This window comes from Hyperoodon ampullatus (genome assembly GCF_949752795.1).
Source record: "Hyperoodon ampullatus genome assembly, chromosome: 13".
Lineage (NCBI taxonomy): Eukaryota > Metazoa > Chordata > Mammalia > Artiodactyla > Ziphiidae > Hyperoodon > Hyperoodon ampullatus.
Window position 1 is genome coordinate 3,752,738 of NC_136926.1, and position 25,930 is coordinate 3,778,667.

A 25,930-nucleotide genomic window follows, 5' to 3' on the forward strand; every position below is an offset into this window, starting at 1 on the left:
ACTGGAACAAACACTAAGGAAACGCTTCTTGTGACGGGCTTGGAGCCGCCTTCATCTCCTCCTTCTGGACCAGGTTGTTTCCTCACCTCCCACGAGAAACGGAGCATTTCGCCCCCAGTTGTTGACATGGAACGTCCATGAGAAAGCAGGGATTTCAGGATCCAACAGAGGCACATACCGCCACCAAGGAAAACAAGCACAGGGTTTGGGCGATGCAGCACCGGTGCAGCCGGGACGTCCTTACAGTGATGACGACACTTGGTTAAACTTGTCCCGTGTTGGATAAGGTCAAGGGGACCCGAGTGCCGGTCCTGCGATGGGCTGGAGGCTGGTCACCAGATCGATACTCATCCTTGGGTCCCTGATGCTGGGTCCCTGACACTGAACCCAAAGAACCAGGCTCCAGTATTTTCCAGGCCATGGGCGATAATGGGCTTCGTTCCAACTGGTTTTCAACCCAAATTCAACCAGGAGGTGGGTGGAGCCTATGGCGGGGCAGGGGTTGGCCTGCTTATTTAGAGCACTCCCCGCTCTCTCAGTTACATGACTGATTAGGTCAACTCATGCACAGCAATGTTTCCAGTGTTTAGAGACGGAAACCTGCAGAGCCTGGGAGCCCAGCTGCACATCTGTTGGGGCCCCAGATTGGCTTCAGGGTCTGTACCACATTATAATCACTGCCTGTACCCCTCTCAGCCAACACGTCTGATTTTTGCTTTTGCTCTTTGAACAGACAGTGATGGGTTACAGGTCATCAGAAGACAGGGGAGAGAGGCCTACCCTTCCCTGTGATGGCTTACAAATAAGCCCCTACTGTCCCTAGAAGTCCTAAAGCAGCTGATCAAACTCTCTCCCTGATGCCCCTTAAAACCAGTTACCCTGCCCCAATTAGTAATGCATCTCCATGAGGACTGATCAGGAAACACATCTGGGCTGTTACCTGGAAGCACAGAGAGGTTCTGGATGAATCGTCTTATGACAAATAAATCTACGGTTCCAATGCACCCGGCTTGATTTCGACTGGATGGCCCCTCTGCCCAGAGCCCTGTCCCTGGGTGTCTGCCCAGGGCTGAGCATCTCACGGCACCGGGCACGCCCTTAGTCCTCACTGCTTCCCTCCAGCATCCTGACCAGGTGCCCATAGGTGTTTCTCTCCACCTGCCACGAGTGATACATTCTCACATACTCCCTTCCGTTGGCCACGAGTTGTTTTTCTAGTGCCGGATCGCCCCCCAGTCTCTTTGCCAGCCGAACAAACTCCTGCAAAGAATGAGGTGGAGGAGAAAGAGAGGTAAGTAACTGGTGAAGGGGGGTTGCAAACGCACCCCAAAGCCCGCGTCTGCCTTTGCTCCTGGTCCATCCTTTGCCCGCCTACCGTGTTCTGGAGAAAAGGACCTTCTGGAAGGATGTGCGTTAATGCAAACATTGGGACTGAGTAAGAAATTACACACACACACACACGTGCGAGGGTGAACATCGTGGAAAAATACTGTAGTCATCGATTATGCTTCCCCATCTTTCTTCCCTAGATTGCTCAAAGCTGCTGTTTCTCACAGTAACTGAGTCCTTACAGTGACTCCACACTTAGATCCACAGTTCCTTCCCTCCTTTGTATCAGCTGAGATATGAAGTCAGGTCATACTCCAGAATCTGAGCTCCTATATTCTAGACAACACTACCCCTGCCACGTTTGTTTTCCACTGTGTTGATCCTTTCATCTTGCCCGGGCATGGAGTGTGTCTTCAAATCGTGAACATCACCTGGTGGAGTGGAAAGGACCAGGCTTCCACTGGTTCAGATCTGGGTTCAAATCCTTCTTCGACACATAACTTAGCCGTGTGGCTTTGGGCAAACTAGTTAACCTCTCTGAGCCCCACAGTGATCATCTCCAAAGAGGCAGTGGGCACTGGATGGGTAAGCCCTGCCCTGCCCCAGACTCCACTCCCAGACTCCTTCACTCACTCCACGGGTGAAGGAGGGGAGAGTGGATTTAACCGGCTCGATTTTCTACACTTTCCTTCTGTTGTTTCAGAGGGAGGAAGAGTGCTTTGCTCTATGTTCACTGATGCCTGCAGACGCTGATGCAATGAAAAATTAGCCACTTTTTAATATCAAAGCCCTTCATAATTAGAAAGAACTAGAATTCTTTTGATTGCTAAAGAGTATTCAGCGGGGGGAGGGGCACACACATTATTTATTATATTTGCACCTAAGTCAAAGCAGGGCTCACCAGCCAGGAGACCTGCATTTAAATTCACACCCTACCCTTCACGGGAGTGATGCTGGCTGTGTTTCGTAACCTCTCTGAGCCTCGGTTTCTTCATATTTAAATTAGGAATAATTACAGTACCTGCTTTATAGCGTGTTGACAGGATTCAATGAGTGAATACAAAGAACTCAGGGCAGCGCCTAGCCCAGACTTAGCTATCATTATTATTGTGAGTCCCCAACCCGTGTAAATTCCAATAAGTCAACAGTGCCTAAGATTAATACACAGTGCTTTGCCGTTTACGAGAAACGTCCACGTATTCTCAAAATTATCGTTAATTAAACGTTGGATGATTTTTATAGCTAGCAATATAAAGAGCAATATTTACGATAGAGTGGAATTATATTTTTATGTAGTATATATACACTTTATGGTAAATTGGTGTTCTTTTTATAATAAAAATGTAACATATTTATTCCCATCTCATAGGAGAACAACGTTCTTATTTAAATTATTTGAGAGGCTTATAGCTTTGGTACGTTATTTTATGATGCTGGTCATATCTTTGATTTATCTGATGCAGACACTTCGGCTAAAACCCAACCCCCTGCTTATGATTTCTATAGAATATATGACTGTTCTATAATGGAATCCTGAATAAGAGTTTCTAGGAATAGGATGTGATAAAGCACACTTTTTTTTTCCGTCTCTGCATGGAAGATTGAACAGAAAACACTGACTTAAACAAAGCAAGAGAGAGTTGGGTAAGGAGTGGGAAACACCTTGGCCGTTGGCATAAAGCCCTGGCTGGGGGGCTGAAGGAAAAGAAAGAGAAGGAAAGAAAAATCTCACTCTTGACTTGTAATAGTCACTCCCTGAGGCCCTGGGAATATTTTCTTCTGGGCTAAAACAGCTTCTCCACGACAACTAAGTCAATACTCTGAACACACGCGTGCGGACAATGAGAAAAGCCCGTTGATACAGACTGTCATTTACTGTGTGCAAGATGGTGGCCGCAGTCCCCCATCCTTGCGTGAACGTCTCTTTGAAATAGGGCTCACCCACTCCTCCAATAAAGGGGGAAGGAGGTCTGTTTCCCCATCTCCTGAATCTGGGCTGGCCCTGGAATTTGCTTTGACCAACAGAATAGGTCAGAAGTGATGTAGTTTGACTTCCAAGCAAAGCTCCAAAAGGTCTAACAGCTCCCACTCTCGCCCTCTTGGAGCCTGAGGCCACCCCATAAAGGAGCCTGAGGTAGCCTGCTGGAGGATGAATGACCACTTGGACTGAGATGCCCAGCAACCACCCGTACCAGCGACCAGACACTCATCCAATGGACCAAAGGACCATGTCATAAGAGCTGTAGCAAAACTTCCAGGAAACAAGTACAAATGCCAATTCATCATCATCCCAACCAAAGCCCAAAAAGTTTTCTATAACTGTCAGCTGCAGAACGCGCCAGAACACCCATCATATCTGACCACCAAGTCTTGACTGGGGGAGGGGAGAATTCATCATTTATGTGATGTAATGATCTATTCTTGAAAATTATTCATGATAATAAGTTATGAGGCATTAAAGGGTACACACACTAAAAAAAAAGAAAATAGAAACCAAGTACTGGGATTCCACATCTTAAGAGAGTTCAAAAACAGATGTAGGCACTGCTCTAGATCAGAGGTGGAAACTCAAGTGCCCGCCAGCTCCCAGTGGGGAAGGCCCGCAGTGCTGAACCCCGGCTGCCTCAGTAAGCAGGGGCCTCCACTTGTTCCCACGTTTGCTGTGTTTTTCAAGAGAAGTCGAAATTCGGCATATTTATGTAAAAGCACTCCATGCTAAATACCAACAACTAATTCAGAATTTTAAGTAAACAGCAAACTAAACAAAACAGTTGTGCAGACCAGACCCACCCCAGGACCACAGGTATGCAAACACTGGCTTAGGTTACAGATTTCTAAAGTTAAAAAAAAAAAAATCGGGCTTCCCTGGTGGAGCAGTGGTTGAGAGTCCGCCTGCCGATGCAGGGGACGCGGGTTCGTGCCCCGGTCCGGGAGGATCCCACATGCCGCGGAGCGGCTGGGCCCGTGAGCCATGGCCACTGAGCCCGAACGTCCGGAGCCTGTGCTCCGCAACGGGAGAGGCCACAACAGTGACAGGCCCGTGTACCGCAAAAAAAAAAAAAAAAAAAATCATGTAAAACACCATGGTTTGTTTTCGTAATTATTCAATTAGCAGTTGACTGTTTTCAGAGTTTTCTTCCTTACTGAGTAGTCCCTGCTGGTGGAGAAAACTCACTGAGAAATACATCAGGCAGAGAGAGAGAGGCAAATACTGTATCACGTATAGGTGGAATCTAAAAAATACAACAAAGGAATGAATATAACAAAACAGAAAGAGACTTACGGCTACAGAGACCAAAGTAGCGGCTACCAGTGGGGAGAGAGGAGGAGGGAGGGGCAAGACAGGGGTATAAGTACAAACAGGTACAAGCTATTATGTATAAAATAAATAAGTTACAAGGATATGTTATACAGCACAGGAAAGACAGCCAATATTTTACAGTAATTTTAAATAGAGTATAATGTATAAAAATATTGAATCACTATGCTGTACACCTGAGACTAATATAATATTGTAAATCAACTATATTTCAATTAAAAATTTTTTTCTCACTAAATCCTTCTGACCTGCCTTGTTGCCCTGAGGTACCAGCCAGATCCAGGGCGTGAGAAGCAGTGTCAGTTTTACAGGATGGATATTTAGACCCCTGTTGGGAATCCTTCTCATAACCGTGTCAGTTGAAAGCCACGGGGCAGGGGGGAGCCCCTCAACGAGAAACAAACGCCTCATGCAGAGAGAACACGGGAGCTGGCAGACTGAACATGGGATGGTTTGAAAGGGCACTGCGTTCCGACCACCTTCTGTAAGGGATACATACGTGTTCTTCCAGGAGAAGCGAAAGTCAATTGCATAAAAACTCTGGATTTCAGGCTCGGAAGGTATGTTTAATTAGACAACCCCGAAGCTGCTTCTCCAGATGCTTCGAAGACGACAGCTCACTGATGGGAGATGCTGACAAGGGGGTTTCTGAAGACTGACAGATGTGCTGTCATTTCGATCGCGGATCGTGATTTTCCTCGGAACCCTGGAGTTAATTAAGGTTTAGTCTGTGCCTCTGGTCCTCAAACTTCGCTTTAAGATTCTGACTGGGTAGGTCAGGGGCAAGGTCCAGGAGTGGTGTCTTAGCCTGTCTGAGCTGCTATAACAAAATACCACAGACAGGGGGTGGCTTATAAACAGTAGACAGTTCTGGACGTTGGAAGTCCAAGATCAAGGCGCTGGAAGATTCGGTGTCTGGTGAGGACCTGCTTCCTGGTTCAGAGACGGTCGTCTTTTCACTGTAATCCCACATGGCAGAGGAACGAGGGATCTTTGTGGGGTCCCTTATATTAGGGCTCTAATGCCATTCGTGAGGGCTCCACCTTCATGGCCTAATGGACTCTTGGAGGCCCCGCTTCCTAACGCCATCACAGGAGAGGCTCGAATTTCAACATGTGAATTGGGGGGTGAGTGCGTGCAGGCACAAACATTCAGTCCGTAACACATGCGTATTTTCTAACAGTTCCCCCCCAGGTGATTCTGGAGAGTCAGACTATGAAAAATGCTAGTCTAAGACGGACAACTGTGCCTACCCTATTTTACACAAGTTATTTGGCCACAGAATAGATTCATCTTGGACTTCCCTGGTGGCGCAGTGGTTAAGAATCCACCTGTCAATGCCGGGGACACAGGTTCGATCCCTGGTCCGGGAAGATCCCATGTGCCGCAGAGCAACTAAGCCCGTGCGCCACAACTACTGAGCCTGCGCTCTAGAGTCCACGAGCCACAACCACTGAGCCCGTGAGCCACAACTACTGAGTCCGCCTGCCACAACTACTGAAGCCCACGTGCCTAGAGCCCGTGCTCCACAACAAGAGAATCCACTGCAACGGTGCCCAGGCACCGTGACGAAGAGCAGCCCCTGCTCACCGCAACTAGAGAAAGCCTGCACACAGCAACGAAGACCCAACACAGCCAAAAATAAATAAATAAATAAATTTATATATATAACAAAAAGAATAGATTCATCTCATTGACAACTGTAAGCTGCGAGAATCACACTTCAAGATCCATCTAGAAGTGACATGCACGCATCTGTCTTGTTTTTCTTACACAAAACAGCATTTGCTGGTCTAGTGTTAAGCTTTATCCAAACGCCATTGTTCACAATGATGTATATGTACACGTGGCCACATAATAATTCCGTTAGCTGTTCTCTCGATGACTCCTGCCGTTGGGTAAAGTGGGGACCACTTGTAAGAACGTGCAAATAGCCTTGGAATTATTCAGCATAAACCTTCAGTCTATTTTTTTTTTTTTTTTGACCACACCGCACGGCTTGTGGGATTTTAGTTCCCTGACCAGGGAATCGAACCCAGCCCCTCAACAGTGACAGCATGGAGTCCTAACCACTGGATCGTTAGGGAATTCCCAGTCTTTTTTTTTTTTTAATTGAATTATAGTTGATTTACAATGTTGTGTTAATTTCCGGTGTACAGCAAAGTGATTCATATATATATATTCTTTTCCATTGTGGTTTATTTCAAGATATTGAATATAGTTTCCTGTGTTATATAGCAAGACCTTGTTGTTTGTCTATTTTGTACATAGTGGTGTGTATCTGTTAATCCCAAACTCCTAATTATGCCCCCACTTCCCCTCTGGTAACCATAAGTTGGTATTCTATGTCTGTGGTCTGTTTCTGTTTTGTAAGTAAGTTCCTTTGTGTCATATTTTAGATTCCACATATAACTGACATCATATGACATTTGTCTTTCTTTGTCTGACTTCACTTAGTATGATCATCTCTAGGTCCATCCATGTTGCTGCAAATGGCTTTATTTCATTCTTTTTTATGGATGAGTAATATTCCACTGTGTGTGTGTGTGTGTGTGTGTGTGTATACATACATACATACCACATCTTCTTTATCCATTCATCTGTCGATGGACATTTAGGCCATTTCCATGTCCTGGCTATTGTAAATAGTGCTGCTAGGAACATTGGGTGCATGTATCTTTTCAAATTATCGTTTTCTCTGGATATACGCCCAGGGGTGGGACTGCTGGATCGTATGGCAACTCTATTTTCAGTTTTTCAAGGAACCTCCATACTGTTCTCCATGGTCAGCCTATCTTTTAAACTTGCAGCAGCGATAACTGAGTTTGGGGAGGGCTGCTTGTTCACACGACAACGTAATGGTTAGAGAGAGCGGCTGACTTTAAAACGAATATCAACAACAGCTGTGAGAATCTTGGGCAGATGCTGGAGCAGAAGCCGACCTGGGTAGGTGTAGAAGCAATTTCCCGGTAGATCATCCCCGTCCACACCGCCCGCCCGATGCAGAGCCAGAGAAGGTGGCAGGGGCTCGGGCCCCTGACCACGACCCGTGGCCACTGAATGGCAGCAGCTGGGAGTCTGATCTGGCTCCTTCCCACCCGTCCCTTCCGAGACTGGCGGCTGCAGAGTCCGGCTATGCATCCTGTTCACTCACACTGCAAGCTCAGGCCCTTTAACAGGACAATTCCTGCGCTCGCATCTAACAAGCCCGCTCACAGCCAGGTCCCAAACCCAGCGATACTCAGGAGTGACAGGCAGAGCCCTGGAGGCTCTGGCCTGTGATCTAGACCACTGTTCTCGGGTGGCCCGTGAGAGGCAGCGGTAGCGGACGACCGTGGACCACTTGGTGAGAAAGCGAACCGCCTTTCAATTCTCTTCTGTGCCTGGCTGAGTCAAGCAGAAAGCCTCGGTGAGGTGCCAACCTGTCCTCTACCTTCTCAACAGTGACACCTGGTCTCTGGTCAAGAGCCTCCCACAGGAGCCAGAACTGGTCAGAATTTATAACAACAGTCAACAGTTAGCAAGAGCTTATACCCAGGTAACAACCAGTCATGTTTCAGAATCCAGGATTTGGGGTTTTTAATAAAATGGTCTACGTGCCCTTTTAGTAACATACGCCCTCCAGGGGTCTAACGCAGCGCCCCATAAACAACACACTGGAACGTCCAAATCAAACTTAAGAATCGTCCCACCAAGCAGGATAAACAAAGCCAGGAATAACTTCACATCAGCTCAGATATGAGTCTGCTGCCAACTGAGTTGTGGCACCCAACTTACTAAAAATAAAACTGTTTTTCAAGTGCTTTTTGGATTTTGGAATTGCAGAAAAGGGACGAGGACTCTGTGCTATGACTGTGACTCTTTTCACAGAGACACAAACGGGGGCACAGAGAGGTCCAGGAACCTGCCCGAGGTAGCACAGCAGTAAGTGGCAGAAATGGGAATTAAACTCAGTGCAGCCCCAGAGTTGAGGTCCTTTTACACCAGGCCTGGCTGCTTCACGGGAGGATGGAGCAAAGCTACCGCACAGATCCATGAGATCTGGGAACTACTGGTTAAACTAAAAGCAAGGATAGGGAATATTCTCTGTGTTTCCCACTCTCTTGCTTCCCAGATTCCGACCAGAGCGTCATTTCAATACACGAGCTGGCAGAAAATTGCTCATGCTCCCCTGGCTGGTTCGGAGGCAGGGAAGAGGAGGATGTCAGGAAGGAGAGGGAAGAAAGTGAGGAAAGGCTTGGAAGAGAAGAGGTGGACCCGGGAGATGGCTCCGGTGGGCACGTTGCCAGCGGCAGAAAGTCAGAGGCAAAGAGCAAAACCCAGAAGAAATGTGCAAGGAAATCTGCAATTAAGCCATCCTGGTCGTACTCGGGGGAGATGGCTGAGCATGACACCAACTGGCAGTGTCACCCAAGGAACGCTGACTTCAGCGAGACCGTGGAGTAGAACCATCCAGGGAGGGAGTCCGGGCAGAGTTCAGGGGCCGAGGCTGTCCTCTGCTACTTTGCAAAGAAAACAGGAAAAGAAAGCAGCTCAACTACACCTGGGTGGCATGCGCTGTAGATTCACATCGAACTAAAATAACCAAAGGTGTTTGGTTACTACCCAAGAAAGATTATCCCTTTAATGCCCTGGGGTAAGTACCTCTCCCGATAGTTGCGGAGCACCCATTTGTGCCAGGACCACCACCAGAGGGGCCACGTGAATAAGCCAGCATGACCACCAACCCGGGGGGCATTCATTCATTCGGGCGGGGAGGTCATGTATGATAAAAGCAAGGGCGTGCGTGTGAACTGCGCAGAGGGTTACGAAGGAAAAGCACAGGGCGGGGTGGATGGAGAAGATGGGGGAGGGTGACGGGGAAAGCCTCTCAAGAAAGAGACAGTGAAGCCGAGGGGGAAGGATGCTCCCGGCGGCCCGGCTGCGGGAAAAACCAGGGGTGGGCCGGGAGCAGAGGAAGAGAGGCGTGGAGTCCGGGAAGAGGTGCCTTTTCTCTACGGCCACAGGAAGGCACAGAGGGGTTTTGCACCGCGGGTGGATGGGACGGCACCTGCATTTTATAAAGGTCCCTTTGGCTGCTAGGAGGAGGGTGCGCGGGATGGAGCGGAGAAGCCATTCTAACCGTCCAGACAAGACCCAGGAGTGCCTTGGAACGGGGGAATGGTGTAAGGGTCTGGATACAGCAGTATTCTGGGGACAGAGCCCCTGAGAGGCGGGGACGGATGGAAGCAGCACGTAGATACAGAGCCCAGGACAGTGGTGCGGGGCTGCTCGTGTGCGCACACGCCGCTCTGGTCGGGGGGGCCGCGGGGAGGGGGCCTGAGCCGGCTGCCAGGGTCCCGCGCCTTCTCCCACGGCATCACCCCGGCAGCTGCAGCCCCCGAGGGTCCCCCTGCACAGGTCACTCTCCTGAATTCTGCCAGTGCCAAGAAGTCACCATCATCTCCTTACTCTGAATTTCAGGATCAACTGCAAATGCACCTACAGGGCTGATTCCTGGAGCGGGCTGGGCACCGCATTTGCTGTCCCGACATCTCGTCCCCAGGCCCCCGGGAAGAGGGACAAACTCACAGGGTGATGGGCAGGGCCTCGGCCGGCGGCGCTGGGGCCAAGGGTCCCTTTGGTGTGGTCAGGCGGGGTCAGGCAGGCCGCTCTCCTAATCGCAAGCCCCCAAACTACAATTAGCTGGTTTTCTAAATATCAAATTCTATTTCATGCCGCATAGATTGTAAAACACAGTTATTCCTCTTAAAGCATGTTGAAGGGGTATTTTTTACACGTGAACACATGCTTTGCATCATGGCGATTATGGATGGTCAGAGCCTTGAAACTGAATATATTTAATAAAGTAGCTAAAAATTCTCACTTTCAAAAAAAAAAGTCCCCAAACCGCAAGGTGCTTGTTCACACGCAGAGCGGGTGTGCACAGCCGGCGGGTCTGAGAGTCGCACACGTCGCCTGTGAGACACGGGCGGCCAGCAGAGGTCAGGCCAGAAGGTCAGGTCCGAGATGCAGCCTCCTGCCCTGTAAAGGCGGGTGGAGAGTCCACAAGCAGAAGAAAAACGGTCCTCCCGTCCGTCCTCCTATTTTAAGAGAATGTCAGACTTTGCCTGCCGGCCGGGAGTGCAAAAGCCTGGACCAGAGCCGGGAAGGGCCCTGTGCTCCATCCCTCATTGGCTCCCGGCCTGGCCTGGCCTTTCCTGAGCGGCGAGCCTCACCTGGTGGCTCCATCCTCGTCCTCCTCACCTGGCCAAGCCCGACTCTGTGCAGCACCGCTCAGCTCTGTGCCCACCCGAGGCGTCCCCCTCCCCCCACCACCTCCAGCCCTCTGGGTCATTCTGACCCCAGGGACCAGCCACAGGCAGAGAAGCGAAGCAGGACTGGGCCTCAGAAAGAGGTCTGTTCTCCCCAAGAAGTCGGACAAAATGGTGAGCAGGATCCTTTTAGAGGACGGTCCCATGGTAAAGTGTCCCCTCTCTGCCCAGGCAACAGAGGACGGGAGGGAGGGAGAAAGAGAGAGATGGTGAGGGAGACAGAGACAGAGACAGAGGGAGAGACACAGACACCGAGAGAGACACGGATAGAGGGCGAGAGAAAGAAATAGAGGGAAAGACAGAAACAGACGGAGATCAAGAAAGACGGAAAGACGGAGATGGGAGAAAGAGAGACACAGAGAGGAGGAGAGACAGGCACAGAAAACTGGGCGAGAGCCAGAGACACAGGCAGAGCCAGAGACAGAGAAAGAAGGAGAGACGCAAAGACAGAGAGAGGGAGAGACAGAGACAAAGGTAGAGACAGAGACATACAGAGATAGAGGGAAAAACAGAGACAGAGACAGAAGGAGAGACCGAGACAGAGGGAGAGACAGAGACATACAGAGATAGAGGGAAAAACAGAGACAGAGACAGAAGGAGAGACAGAGACAGAGGGAGAGACAGAGACATACAGAGATAGAGGGAAAAACAGAGACAGAGACAGAAGGAGAGACGGAGACAGAGGGAGAGACAGAGACATACAGAGATAGAGGGAAAAACAGAGACAGAGAAAGAAGGAGAGACAGAGACAGAGGGAGAGACAGAGACATACAGAGATAGAGGGAAAAACAGAGACAGAGACAGAAGGAGAGACGCAAAGACAGAGAGAGGGAGAGTCAGAGTGAGGGACAGAGACAAAGGTAGAGACAGAGACATACATAGATAGAGGGAAAAACAGAGACAGAGACAGAAGGAGAGACAGAGACAGAGGGAGGGACAGCCACATGAGGAATCGTGCAGACGCTCTCAGGGGTGGCCGGGCACCCACCAGGCTGAGACCTCGAGTCCCAGCCCCGTCATCTCCCGCTGAGCTTCGAAGGTAAATGCCTCACCCTCTCTGGGATCATCACGGTAACACCTGCGTGGGGTTCCCGTGAGGATTAGTAAGAGAAACGGGCAAGGTCCCTACAGTGGTGCCTGGCTGGGACCACCTGTCCCATCGCTCCCTTTCCGGGGAGCAGTGCCGCCCAGCACCCACTCTGAGCTCTGGAAATGTGGCCAGTGTGCCCGGGAACTGCATTTTTAATTAATTATTCACTTGAATGGACTTAAACTGAAATTTTAACACTGGTGCTTGATTCAGGTATTACAAAGCTTTACAAGTATACTTGCAACAACCTGGACATGTGAATCTACTTTTTCAGCTGCAAATGGTATGGAGTCTCAATGCAAACCAAGCATTTCGATACAAATTGAATCTCCAGACTGAGATGAGCTGGTGGGTAAAATACACGCAGGATTTCAGAGCCTCGAAAAAAAAAAAGAATGTAAAGATCTCATTGAAAATTGTTTATATTGCACTGAGACCAATGGTCAGTTCTACGGGCAGGTGGGATGGGGAAAAACATTGTTTATATCAATTACATGTTGAGATGATGCAAGTTTGGATAGATGAAGCTAAATAAAATATATTACTGATATGAATTTCATCTGTTTCTTTTTATTTTCTTTCAACGTGGCTATTAGAAAACTGTGACTCCCCTTCATGGCTGGATGCACCCTTGATCCCTAACAAATACCAGCTATGCATCTGATCCCAGCTCTTCAAGCAGACGGTCCTTACCTGCATCATTTGGTTCAGGTTCATAGCCGTCATCCCAGCATAATTATCAATAACACCCCTTTCACTCTCAAAGGTACCTGTTTTTTTACAATGAACAATATGGTCACCCTGTGGATAAATCCATGCAAAAAAAATGTTGGACTGACTTCCATTCTAGTTCACGCAGAGTTTGCCCAGAGTTTCCTTTGGGCCTAAATGGAAATCCAACAAACACTGGACGAGCCTGCATCTGTGCGTTTTTACATTTCAGAGGGACTGGTTGGGGGCTTACACATCACAGTTGTACGTAACATCTAAGAACTCTAAATGTTTGGTTAAAAAGTTAAAAATTGTTTTAAGTAAAAAATAAAAAGAAGAAAGAGAGAAATGATATTTTGCATGACGCTGGCCAGATTTCACAAGGAGAACGTCTCGCTGTACTGAGCTTAATTCCACTGCTTAAACCTAAGACCTCAGCAGACTGTACAGCTCCCGAGCAGCAGCAAACAACTTCACCCAGTGGCGCACCTTGAATATGATTAACTCTGCATCCACGCAGCTTTCCTCTGAGCCCAAGGACAGCACTCCAGCCCACCTGCTTTCTGCTATTCCCCAAAGACGGGCATCATTATCTGCATCTTACAGATCAAGGAACGAGCGCAGGAAGAAGAAACGTGTCCAGGATCACTCAGATTTCGAGGGGGAAAACTCAAGACCCAAGCACAGCTCTGCCCAAACAAAAGTTTGGAGGCTGATGTGTCTCCAACACGCCTTGCTTCTTCCAAACATTAAACTGTTGATTGACCATCAAAAGTCAGAGATTTAAAATGAAACAGTCTTAATAAAAGTGTAAATCCATGCTGATGGCAAAGAACAGACACCGAACATAACACACATGCGATAAATGTTAGCTGTCATCATCATCATTATTCCGAAAGTTATGACTTTTTTTATAGTTGCCTAAAAAACAAACAGAACCTCCCAGCGAAATTAGTTTGGGCCACACTTCGAAAGTCTGTCCTTGAGAGAGAAAACGGATTCACAGTTTCTATTAAATGTCAAATGGCTTTTAATTTCGAAGCTATAAAATGTAGCCATAAAATAGCTCAGCTCTTTCCTTCTTAAAAAGAAAAAGAATGGGACTGTCGCAGTAACCAAAAAAAAAAAAAAAAAAAAAATCAATGTTTAGTAGGTTTGGAAAACTTCACTTAAATTAAGGTTTTCCAGGGCTGAGGTGTATAAAAACAGAGATTATTTTGTTCCTACCACAGCTGAATACTTTTATTCATCATTTTGTTGAAAATCCAAAGTATGATTTTTCTGCATTCGACATGTCTGTCTGTCTGTCTGTATCTATCTTATCTATGTATGGATCTATGTATCTATCCGTCTATGCATCTATCTACATTAACTTAATGAGGCTGACACCCTGGCATGGAAGTCCCTTCTCAATAAGTGAAATGGAGCTTTGAATACTTATTTGAATGCACGCTTGCAATAAACCTTGCAAACACTGGCAACAAATCAGTGGCTGATTCCGTCTGTGCTCCTGAGCTAGATGACAGTAACCAAGGCCACTGACGTACAGAAAACGCATGTCTGCTCTGAAGCAACAGCTTCCACTCCGTGCTAGGTCGAGTCTGCTCGTGACTATAAAACAAAGTCACGTGTGACATCCGCGTCGAGCACACTTTTCAAAACGTGTTAAAAAAACGCAGCCTCCCCCCAGATGCTCCCCCCTAGACCGTTCTGTTCTTTTTTAACATCCTTTGTAAAAGTAACATTAAAGCGCTGGAAACAAAATAAGCCCACGCCTTAACTGTATGAGTGCTGCGGAACTGTGTCTGATAACTCCCAGGAAGCCGGTAACGGGCAGAAATAACTTGGACGTGTCAGAGATAGGACAGCTGTTTGCAAATATTGAAAGGAATGCCTTACAAGGAATGTGAAATGAAGTCAGGATAGCCAAACTGCTCTCGTTCTAGCCCTGGACCCGATGCAGCCATTTATAAGTGATGGCTATTCAGACACTCACTGATAAAATTAGAGGGCTCTGAAATTGAGCTATAAAATAAATAGACATTGGGTTTGGGGAGATGAAATTAAAATCTCTTTGCCCACGGGGAGACAATATTCTGTGACCTCCAGCTTGGCTGGCGTTGACGTTGAGAGATGCAGAACGTGGTAAAAAGCCAAATGCCTTTGTCTGGAGGATCAGCAAGGAACCGCTACACACTCTTCATGTGCTGGTATTGTTTTAGCTTTTAGGGGCCGCTATTCAAAGGAAAGGCATTCGTGTTAGATGTGCCTTTTGTTAGATAATAACTGATAAGCCCCGGGCCTGCCCTTTGCTCTTTCAGTTGTTTCCCAGGTGAGCGGCTGCACCCACACAGCACCTGATGATGCCCGGCTCCCTGCAATCCTGCCCCTCCCCCAGGGAAGCTGGCTTCCATCTTGTCCGCGTGACTGTGATAAGAAGGCAGTGCAACTAGGTGACGCATAATTATACTACGGGGAAGGGGAAGCGATCTGGGATTAAATATCTGCGGTAGGAAAGCTGAAAAACGGAATTTTCAAATATTGGAGTTGACCCGAGCTTTTAAGTATAAACCCCTTTATTTCTGTATATAACATGTGCCTTCATAAAGATGATAGTGACTAGAACCTAATTTCTAAATCTAAAGACTTGAAGAGCGAAGGATGGGCCTAAGATTCTCTTCTTGCTGCCACTGGACACGAGCCGTAGGCAGCAGCAATGGGCTCTCCTTTTGGTGATAACGGGGACCCAGAGCCCTGACCGCACGCCGTGACCACGGCTCAGCCCTGTATATCAACCCCTTCAGCCCACATCACACCTCTAAGAGCAAGAGTTATAATTAGCTCTTGTAATCGTACGGAGGACAAGACAGAGCTTGGAGACTCAGGCTACAGGCCCTGCACAGGGTCCCAAGGGCTTCAAGTGTAGGCACATCCTTGGAACCTCAGACTCTGTGACCGGGGACCCTTCACACATGTCCTGGGAGGTCCTGGCACACAGGTGTGCCCCAGATGACACTGGCTCCACCAGCGGTGCCCACTGTCAGCTGCATTCACCTTTATTTTAATTTCAGATACACATGTATCAGATACACACATGTATAAACACAACTATGCTGCCTCTTCCATACACTGCTTTGAAGGATTGCAAGGGATCAGATATATGGCAGTCTTCTAAACACCAGGAGATGTCCTGGAAGTGTAGGATGGTAACTGAAGAGTGCCTGCTTCAGAAACCAGAAGTCTGTTTGGGAGTTTGGGGTTAGCACATGCAAACTATTGGGTTGGCCAAAAAGTAACATCTTACAGAAAAACCTGAACGAACTTTTTGGCCAACCCAATACTATCTGTAGGACGGACAAACAAACAAGTTCTACTGTAGAGCACAGGGAACTGTATTCAGTATCTTGTGATAAACCATAATGGGAAAGAATATGAAAAAATGCATATATAATGTATAACTGTCTCTGTGCTGTGTAGCAGAAATTAACACAGTACTGTAAATTAACTATACTTCAATAAAATCAATTAAAAAAAAAGAAACCCAAGCATATAAGAGGGGAAGGGACTGGTTCAAGGTCACAATGATCATCACCAGCGGCCTCAGAAATAGAACTCAAGTCTCGGCTTTCTTGAAAGTCCCTAGGTTTCTTTTAGTGACACGTCCAGGCGGCTGCCCATGTGACAATGGTGACACAGTGCTCCACACTCTCTTCTACTGATTATAAAGGGAACACCAAGAGCTAACCACAAAGACGCAAATCACAGACTCTGATCACCGCACACAGATGAGAGCTACTCAGACCAGGTGAACATGGGGAAATTACTCTCCTTTACCTGAGGGTCAGAAAACAGCAATCCTGTAACTTCGTGCTTCACCACTGCCGCGTTCCCAGGGATGTTCCTTGCCAACACAGGGACTTCCAAATCCATCGCCTAAGAGGACGAAAAGAACAAAGGAGAGGTGGGCGATCGCTGTGAGAGCTTCTGTGGCCAGACGAGCCGGTCTGTGGGGGAATAACTTCTTAGCTGAACTGGACCTCTGGCAGTGCACAGAAAGTACCCCAAAAGCTTGCCGAAAATGATTTCCCAATCCAAACCCCAGATTTTCCAACTACATACTGAATCTTAATGACTGACTGTATTTGCGAGTCTTGGGAAACTACATACTGTAATGGTCTGTCTGACATCGTTACTGCGATGTCACAAAGAAAACCTCTCTCTCCAAATGTTCAGTTCACACTTCTTCGGCGGCAGCGTGAAGTATACATTTTTTTTTTTCAGTACGTGGGCCTCTCACTGTCGTGGCCTCTCCCGTTGCAGAGCACAGGCTCCGGACGCGCAGGCTCAGCGGCCATGGCTCACGGGCCCAGCCGCTCCGCGGCATGTGGGATCTTCCCGGACCGGGGCATGAACCCGTGTCCCCTGCATCGGCAGGCGGACTCTCAACCACTGCGCCACCAGGGAAGCCCGGCGTATACATTTTTAACTACCATCGTTACTTTCCCTGATGAGTAATTTTCTTCCAGCACCGCCATACGAATGCCACCAGGACTGCACACGTCCCTTTGGCATCACACAGCAGTGAGAAGCACGATTTATCATCCCGATTATCCACTAAGCAGCCTTTCCAGTCCCAAAGGGCTGGGATCAGCCAGGCTGGGGCACCCCATAGCCTGGCACAACCTGGCATCGAGCCCTCAAAAAGATGCCCAGAAGCGCAGCATGCAGTGTTGGCCTCCCCTGCCTGGGAGGGGGGCATTTAGAAACATACAGGATTAGGCCAGCCCTTCCCAGCTCCATTTCAGCCTCCCGCATTGACTCTCCCATGGTGACTTTCACAGGGGCCAATCTAGCTTTCACGTGACAGGTGCCTTTCAGCAGGTGAGAGGGACATCCCTTCACACCTTGGTGTCCAGAGGCAGCCCTGAGGGAATGCTATCAGCAAACCAATATTCTGGCTCTTACTATACACAAGGATGTCTTAGGCACTCCAATTCGGCAGGCGGTGTCTCATTTCACATAATAAACAATTTGGTCACGAAGGGGTGACATTCGGTTTTCAGAAAGGTAAAGTCCCCCGATCTCAGCCGCTTAGTATATTACCATGGGAAGCTCTGACACCAAGGACTTCACATGGCACAAACGCCACCAACGCCCAAGTGCCCGGAGCCATGTGTGACACATAGTTAAGAGCTCAATGAATGCTTGTGGATCAAATGTTCCAGAAGCATCTGAACGTAAATTAATTATAGGTCAATGGTTCACACTAGGATCATCTTCTCGTCAGCAGCTTTCTGGGTGAGCTCACCTGGTTTTCTGGTTGTGTGTCGCCTGTATCTTCCCAGTACACGTTGAGTTTGAGATCCAGGCCCTGCATGAGGTCGGAGGAGGGAGCACAGCCCTCCTTCCTGCCCCCGAGACTGTGCTGTCCCCACCATCGGGGAAGGCGGTGGAGCTGGCTGGCTGCTCGGACAGGAGCCCTCCTGCTCGCCCCCAGCTTCACAGTCCCCTCCCCAGCACCGCGACAGCCTCTCATGGTGGCCTTTCATGGTCACAGAAAGCCTCCAAGTCGTGATATTCCGCTCGCATCTTGTAGGGTAAAAATTGGGACCTTCCACTGTCACTACATTCAGAACAAGGAAACTCAGCAGCACAGGCAAAAAGTAACCCGAAACGGCCACATCTCAACATTAGGGTCACAGGTGCTTTACGAACCCACTGGTTGGACCTTGGGTTCTGACACACCGTGGGTGCCATCTGGCATTTTGGAGACGGGCACAAGTCAGGACTTGTGAGACGTTGGTCTTGCCCTGGTGGAGGCTTTGCCCTCGACTGACATGGCGGGTCTCAAATTCATTGCTCATCAGTCATTCTGGGGAAAGGGAGTCGAAGTTCGACACCCGGTACCGGACCTCTTCCTGGGCTCCAGTTTTATCATTTGGGAACGAGGGGCTAAACTTTCCAGAGTAAATGAAAATTTCAGATGTCAATCTGCACAAATACCACTTAGGTGGTTGATGGCTGAAGCTGACATTGCCTATGTAAGTTACAGGGTCGTAATATAGTCATGGTGAGTAGATGACAGGATGTCTGATGGCTCCTTTCCCTGCTGGTCACCCTGTTCAGGTCATTAGCTCATCAAACTGGCATGACCCACTGTGATTCCATTTCTAGGCATCTGTCAAGGGACTGCAGAATCTTCCACGCAGATGAGACCTTCCAGACCGTCTCATCTCATCCCACCGATGAGGGGGATGAGGGGAGGCTCGCTAGAGGCTGATCACACACTTCAGGGCACACGGCTAGCTCTGTTCTCATTGTTCTCTGGCCCAGGTGGGCCCTGGAGCATCTTCCAATCCAAATGGTACATTTATCCACTGATGTTGCTAAGCACCGGTGCATTTTGGAGAAACTGTGGCAGACACACAGATTGAGAGGAGATTCTATAAATACAGATATGAAGATGCAAGTGTAGATCTGTAAAACTGGCCATCAGAGAATCTCAGAACCGGCCGACCCTGAGGCAGGACAGAGTTTATATCCCTGTTTCAGCAACAACAACAAAAAAAGATCCCATCATCCCTCCCGTAGTATAGACTTACTTGTATATCAACCAGTGCACACCAAGCACCCAACACACAAGTAAGGCCATGGGCCAGTGAGATCACCCATTCCTTGTCCCTCATTCAACAAACAATCATCAACCTGCAAAGGGCAAGACACAGGAGGTTTGGGTGATGAGACCAGTTGGTTAAAGGCGAGTCAAAGAGGTGATACCGTATAGTAGTTTAGCTTTGCTCAATCCAGTGAATATTGATGGATTATTGATGGTACAAAGCTAGACTTTGGGGGAGGGTTCAAGGTTGCAGAGGACATGCTCCTTGCCTTCAAGGAAAACTGCAGATCAGCAGAAAGAGTGAAATTCATTCTGGAAATATTGCCATTTGCAACGACATGGATGAACTTGGAGGGCATGATGCTAAGTGAAATAAGCCAGAAAGAGAAAGACAAATACTGTGTGATATCACTTATATGTGGAATCCCCCCCCCCCCAAAACAAACAAACAAAGAAGAAGCAGACTCACAGATACAGAGAACAAACTAGTGGTCACCAGTGGGGAGAGGGAAGGGGGAGGGGAAAGATAGGGGTAGGGGGTTAAGAGGTACAAACTACTACATATAAAATAAATAAGCTACTAGGATATATTGTACGGCACAGGGCATATAGCCAATATTTTGTAATAACTATTAATGGAGTATAACCTTTAAAAATTGTGAATCACTATGGTGAACATCTGAAACTTATAAGGTACATCAACTATACCTCAAAAAGAAAGAGAGGGCTTCCTGGGTGGTGCAGTGGTTGACAGTCCACCTGCTGATGCAGGGGACACGGGTTCGTGTCCCGGTCTGGGAAGATCCCACATGCCGCAGAGCGGCTGGGCCTGTGAGCCATGGTCACTGAGCCTGCGCGTCCAGAGCCTGTGCTCCACAATGGGAGAGACCACAACAGTGAAAGGCCCGTGTACCGCAAAAAAAAAAAAAGAAAGAGAGAAATACAGTCTGAGTCTTGAAGTTGTGAGTTGGGTGGAGGAAGATGATACTTAAATGTTCTCTGAAAGCTATATATTCAGAGAAAACTAATTTCAAAGCCCCCTCTTAAAAATAAACTGTCTTTAAGAAAGGAGACATCCTGATAAACAGCAAGGATTTACCGTAGAGCACAGGGAACTATATTCAATTATCTTGTAATAACGTATAATAGAAAACAATCAGAAAAAAAGAATATACATAGATATACATATATATAACTGAATCACTTTGCTGTACACCTAAAACTAACAAAATATTGTAAATCAACTATACTCCAACAAAAGAAAAACAAATAAAGGAGGCATCTTAAGAATAAGTAAGCACATGGAAATACTATTTTCATAGAGCCAAGACATGGCATTAAGGAATCAGATGGCTGATTCACAAGTCACTTTCTTCAGGTGAAGTCACCTCTTTAAAAACAAACTGTGTCTGCAAGAAAGGCAAAGTCCCAGAATACAGCAGTGCTGTGAGGCTGGTCCTGATGAGAACCGGGACTGGCAATGTCTTGGATGAGACGGTGTTTGGAGATGGGCGAGCTCGCCCTCTGAACCCCTTCTGGTCGTGACAGAGGAGGGAAAGGCGCAGTGGAGGGGGTGGGGCTTGGAGCAGAGAGTCGCTCAAACCTGGAATCTGGGGCCCCGTTTTGGGACAAAAAAGAGGAAACATCAGAGCTGAAGGGGCACCTAATAGCCGGTCGAGTTTGCAGTCACTGAATTTCTCTTGCCCCCCGATGAGCTCTTCAACCTTCCAGCAGGTAGGTGGAAGCTTCCCATTTGACCTTTTAAAAAAGCTTTGTCGCTGGTGCACCGTCTTCAGCGGGCCTAACAGAGGTTTCCAGAGACATGGCCCCCAGTCTACACGCAGAAGAGCCTTTGGAAGCCCGGCCGCCAGGGCTCCGTGTCAGCACAGCCAAGAGAGCTTTTGCAGGGCGCCGTCATTCATACCGATGGTTTTTTAAGCTTCAGAGGGAATTCTGATGCACACCCTAGGTTGAAACCTCTGGGGTCCAGATTTCCTTGCAGAGAGGTCTGCGTGCATTTCAGTGGCCTTAACTGGGCATATGTCCAGCACCATGATCACTGCTTGTCACATGGGGATGGGGCTGGTCCGAGTGCTCCACTGATGTGCACGCACAGTGCGTTCGGATCTGACACCATGGAGTTTAGAGCGTTTCTTGACGGGGACGCCAATGGCATCTTGGGGACAGACCTTTGACGCAAAGACCGTCTTGCACGTTGAAAAATACTTCGCCTGTCTGCACTCCCTCCCCGCCAAACTAATTGCCAGTAGCAGTCTCCTAGTTGTGACAACTCCAAAAGCCCTCCCGTTTTAAAAGTGGGAAGGGCGGGCTTCCCTGGTGGCGCAGTGGTTGAGAGTCCGCCTGCTGATGCAGGGGACACGGGTTCGTGCCCCGGTCTGGGAAGATCCCACATGCCGCGGGGCGGCTGGGCCCGTGAGCCATGGCTGCTGAGACTGCGCGTCCGGAGCCTGCGCGTCCGGAGCCTGCGTGTCCGGAGCCTGTGCTCCGCAACAGGAGAGGCCACAACATTGAGAGGCCCGTGTACCGCAAAAACAAACAAACAAACAAATAAAAGTGGAAAGGGTACAGCTCTGCCCCCCACACTTTTGAAATTAGCCAAGGTCAAGTGACACAGGGTCACAGTTATCCTTGAAAAGCCCTGAAATGAATCTTTCATCACTAGGTCCTGGGCCTGGAAGCTAAGAGCCCAAGAATTACCTTTTTACTGCTCTTTGCTTTAGAAGATGCCTTCTTCTCCTCTGGGCAGTGAAAACTTTGACCTGGAGGTTGGGTGCGTGTGTGTGTGTGTGTGTGCTCCAGGGCAGGGAGGAGCGCCCAGTGAGGAAGTGTGGGGTAAGCAAATAACTTTCTGGGACTTCCCCGGCGGTCCAGTGGTCAGGACTCCGCGCTTCCACTGCAGGGGGCCCAGGTTCGATCCCTGGTCGGGGAACTAAGATCCCACATGCCACATGGCCAAAGCAAAACAAAAATTAATAATGATAATAATTTTTTGTATTCTTCTAATTCTGTGTAGAGTTCAACTCCATAATAAGCCCAAACTTGAAACAACAGATTCGTTGTAGGGATGTCCCCTCTACTGCCCGGGCATCCAGCTAACGCTTGATTTTTGGAGTTTATCAGCAAAAGATAAGAAGTGTGTCATAGCAAATGGATTTTTACATGCTTCCATGACAAAACAAAGCTAATTCTGAAAGGCCAAAGGATCCCTTCCTTCAAAAGTGATGTGCACTTATTCTGTGATTAACCACTTTGGTTTTTTGAATTGATTCTAATGAAATCCACCCTCCACGACTCCCCTAAAATCAGTTTCATTCAAAACCCTCAGCCCAAAGGTTATTTTGGAATTTTCAAAAGGAACACAGTGTCCACATTTGAAGGCAGACAGAATTGCCAACAGCTGCCTTTCCTTTGAAGTAAATGAAATTTGACAGCAATTCATCTGCAGTGAACTGCTGTGTGTGCTGCTTATAAAATCATTCCCGAATTCCACTTTACCTTTTCTTAAGAAGTTGGGGGGAGAAAAAAATGTGTATTTACATACAAAGGAGCGATTCAGCAATGGCTTGAGGACGTGGTACTGTAAGAATGCACATTTTTAAAGCTAACAGGGAGAGTACAATGTATCGCTCCAGTGACTCTAGTCGAAAGCTGATTCTAAACCACAACGGAGATAAATGCTAATCATTAGGCTTAGACTGAGGTATTGAGGTATTCAACATCTGGCTGAAGATGAAAATGTTACAAATCCAAGCTTTGTGCTTTGAAAGCTTCTGAACACTGGAATTACAGGCATCAGTATATGTTACCCCCACCCACAGTATTTTGTTTTTAGTTTTCTTTGTTTGCTTTTCTAAATGATGCCACGTTCACAGAAAATATTAGGCATGCGACATCAGTCATTTCTTAAATTTAGGGAGCATGCTTTTTTTTCCTGCTTTAATTATTTACCATGGTCTCTGAACACTGAAATTCACAAATTGTAACTTTGGCTGGTAAATTCAACTAGCATCCAAAGGAATAAATGGATGTTACAAATACTCATGATAAAATAATAGCATTGCTCTAAGTAGACCCTGAAGTAAGAAACTAGCATCGTGAGAAAGGGGATGTGAAACGCGATTTAAAGACCTGGAGGGTCAATCACCAAACGTTTCTGTTTCTACAGCAAGTTTTATCATGCGCTAACCAAGAGGACTCAACAAGGCATCTATTGTGTGAGAACTAAAGGAGATTCCATGCGAGGGATGGCTTGTGATTTAATGATATGAAGAAAATCCAGCACTGAATGCTGGTTATGACGGGAGGGACGGAGTCTCCTCTTTGCTAAGATCACTCTTGAAAAGGAACCCAGTGTGCTGTGAACCGACAGCAAAATAAGGGAAAGGAAAATCCTTTTGCATTAGAGGCACACTGGGGATTACTCAGGTCATCAGCATGAAGCAGTTTAAGTGATCCTGGTAAAACACCCCATCACGTAAAACGCTCAGTGAGGAGAAGAGATTGCAAAGGGCTGTGAGGCTGGATTAAGTCCCTCTGACCCAGGAGCTGATACACTCAATCCAGAGGCTGCCAGGATCAAGAGCAGGGACTTTTTATTTCAGCCTCTCCCTGCAAAACACAGATAACTCCAGCAACAGACTGCACGGTTGTGCTGGGCTGTGCACACTTAGTCCAAGTAGCATAAGAGATTTTCAGAGCTGAACACCAGACAGAGGGATGAGGTCCACCCTCATGCCCACCGCCCTGTGCATCTGCAGCTACTCTCCTCCGTGTATGAAGCCCCACCCCCTTCCATGTGCACAAGCCCAACCCTTTCTTTCTTTTTTTCTTTGGCTGTGCCAGTGCCTGCGGGATCTTTGTTCCCCAACCAGGGATCGAACTCGTGCCCCCAACCAGGGATTGAACTCTTGTCCCCTGCAGTGGAAGTGCAGAGTCTTAACCACTGGACTGCCAGGGAAATCCAAGCCCAGCCCTCTCTTATCCCCTAAATTCTGGGATCACAGGACACACTGAAAAGAGGGAGAAGACATCAAGACAAAAGGAGGTTCGCTACAAAACACACCTTCACCCCACATCCTGTCCCGACCCTCATAGCCTCAGCCGTCTTCCCGTTGAAGCTAAGTGGCGCGTCAGAGAGGCGACACTATCCTAGTTTTATTTCATTTTGTAGCTCGCGAGGAAAAATGGCAGGGTGAAAGGAAATAGTATTCTTAAGCCCCAGACAGAACTTAAAAACTACTATAGAACTCCCGAGAAAATGCCGTTTCACTTCGTTAGCTTTGAGAAGCGCACAACTTTATTGACAAAGGCATCACCTCCATAACTGAGAAAAGGGGTGATGGACCATTTCATATTGCCACTTTCAGTACCCATTATATCATTACCTCCAGGATTGCGGCTGACATGCCTTCAGAGACAGAGCTATTCACCACCGCGAAGCAATTCTTCACGACCGCGTGGAGGTCTTCCCGAGTCATCTCCCCGATCAATCGTACCCCAGGGGTCCTGGAACAACACGGAGCAGAGAGAGAGCTTACGGCTGGGAATCTCACGCGGAGGGGCTGGGAGAAGGGGAGATAACGATTTTGGAGAAATACCCTAGATCCACAGGGAAGCATTACTGTTAAAGGATTCAATACAGAAAACCATACTGGAGTGAGAATCTATTCTATATCCATCCCTGGTAAGAGAGAGAGGAAGCCTGTTAACACACCCGCTGTCATTCTGAAGCCCTCTGACAAGGAGACACGTGCTTCTCAGATACTGGACGTCAGAGATACAGCTCTTGACATTTTTCTCTGAATGACTTAGAAAACAAACCTTTCCTAATAATGCAACATTTCTTCAAATTCTTTTTTAAAGATACACAGAAAGAGAATCATAGATGTATCATAAACAGAGAGAAATAGAGAAACTCAACCAACACCTAGGTTCCCAGTACTTTGTCACATAGGTTTTGTTTTCTTTTCTTTTTTGTTTTCATCCAAAAATATGGACATTCTTCTCCATCCCCTAACCCTCTCCACCAGTCTCAGGATTTTGAGGTTATTCTTTCACATGATTGGTTATACTTTCACATACATGCATTCTGTATCTATGAGCAACATAAAGACACCTGATTGCATATGGGGATGAAATCAGTTTCCCAGGCCCCTGGGGTGATGGCGTGGCCAGTGAGAGGAGCTGGAATCCTGGGGGGGTGAGGAAATTCACATAAAAAGGGGCTGATCCAAATGGGAGGTAACCCTTCTGGCTCTTGTCCTTCCCCGTCTCCCCACTTAAAATTCGGAATGTGATGCGTGAGTTCTACAGCCACTGTCACCTTAGGGATGGAAGCCACAGGTAGGGACCGCAGGACAGCAAGACAGGAGCTGAAGTCTTACTTGGTCCTGGACCAACGACCCCAGATTTTTTTATGTGAGCAGTTAAGCGCCAGGGTGTGTAAGCCAGTGTTATCGGGTTACTGGCAGACAAATGCAATTGATAACAAAGACTGACAAATTGCCCTCTAAAGGGGTGGCAGCAATTTT

General features: G+C 47.8%; 1 protein-coding gene across 3 annotated transcripts in view; it reads right to left on the reverse strand.

Annotated features, from left to right (window-relative positions):
- Positions 1 to 1,098: 1,098 nt before the first annotated feature.
- GLT1D1 (glycosyltransferase 1 domain containing 1) overlaps positions 1,099 to 25,930 on the reverse strand; it is a gene marked incomplete at both ends in the record, with an annotated part of 102,215 nt that continues 77,383 nt past the window's right edge. For all 3 annotated transcript variants that reach the window (XM_079717097.1, XM_079717099.1, XM_079717098.1), the window contains 3 exons: positions 1,099 to 1,260; positions 16,598 to 16,696; positions 24,785 to 24,905. In XM_079717097.1, the coding sequence (XP_079573223.1) occupies positions 1,099 to 1,260; positions 16,598 to 16,696; positions 24,785 to 24,905 (382 nt within the window). The remainder of the gene's footprint in view (positions 1,261 to 16,597; positions 16,697 to 24,784; positions 24,906 to 25,930) is intronic.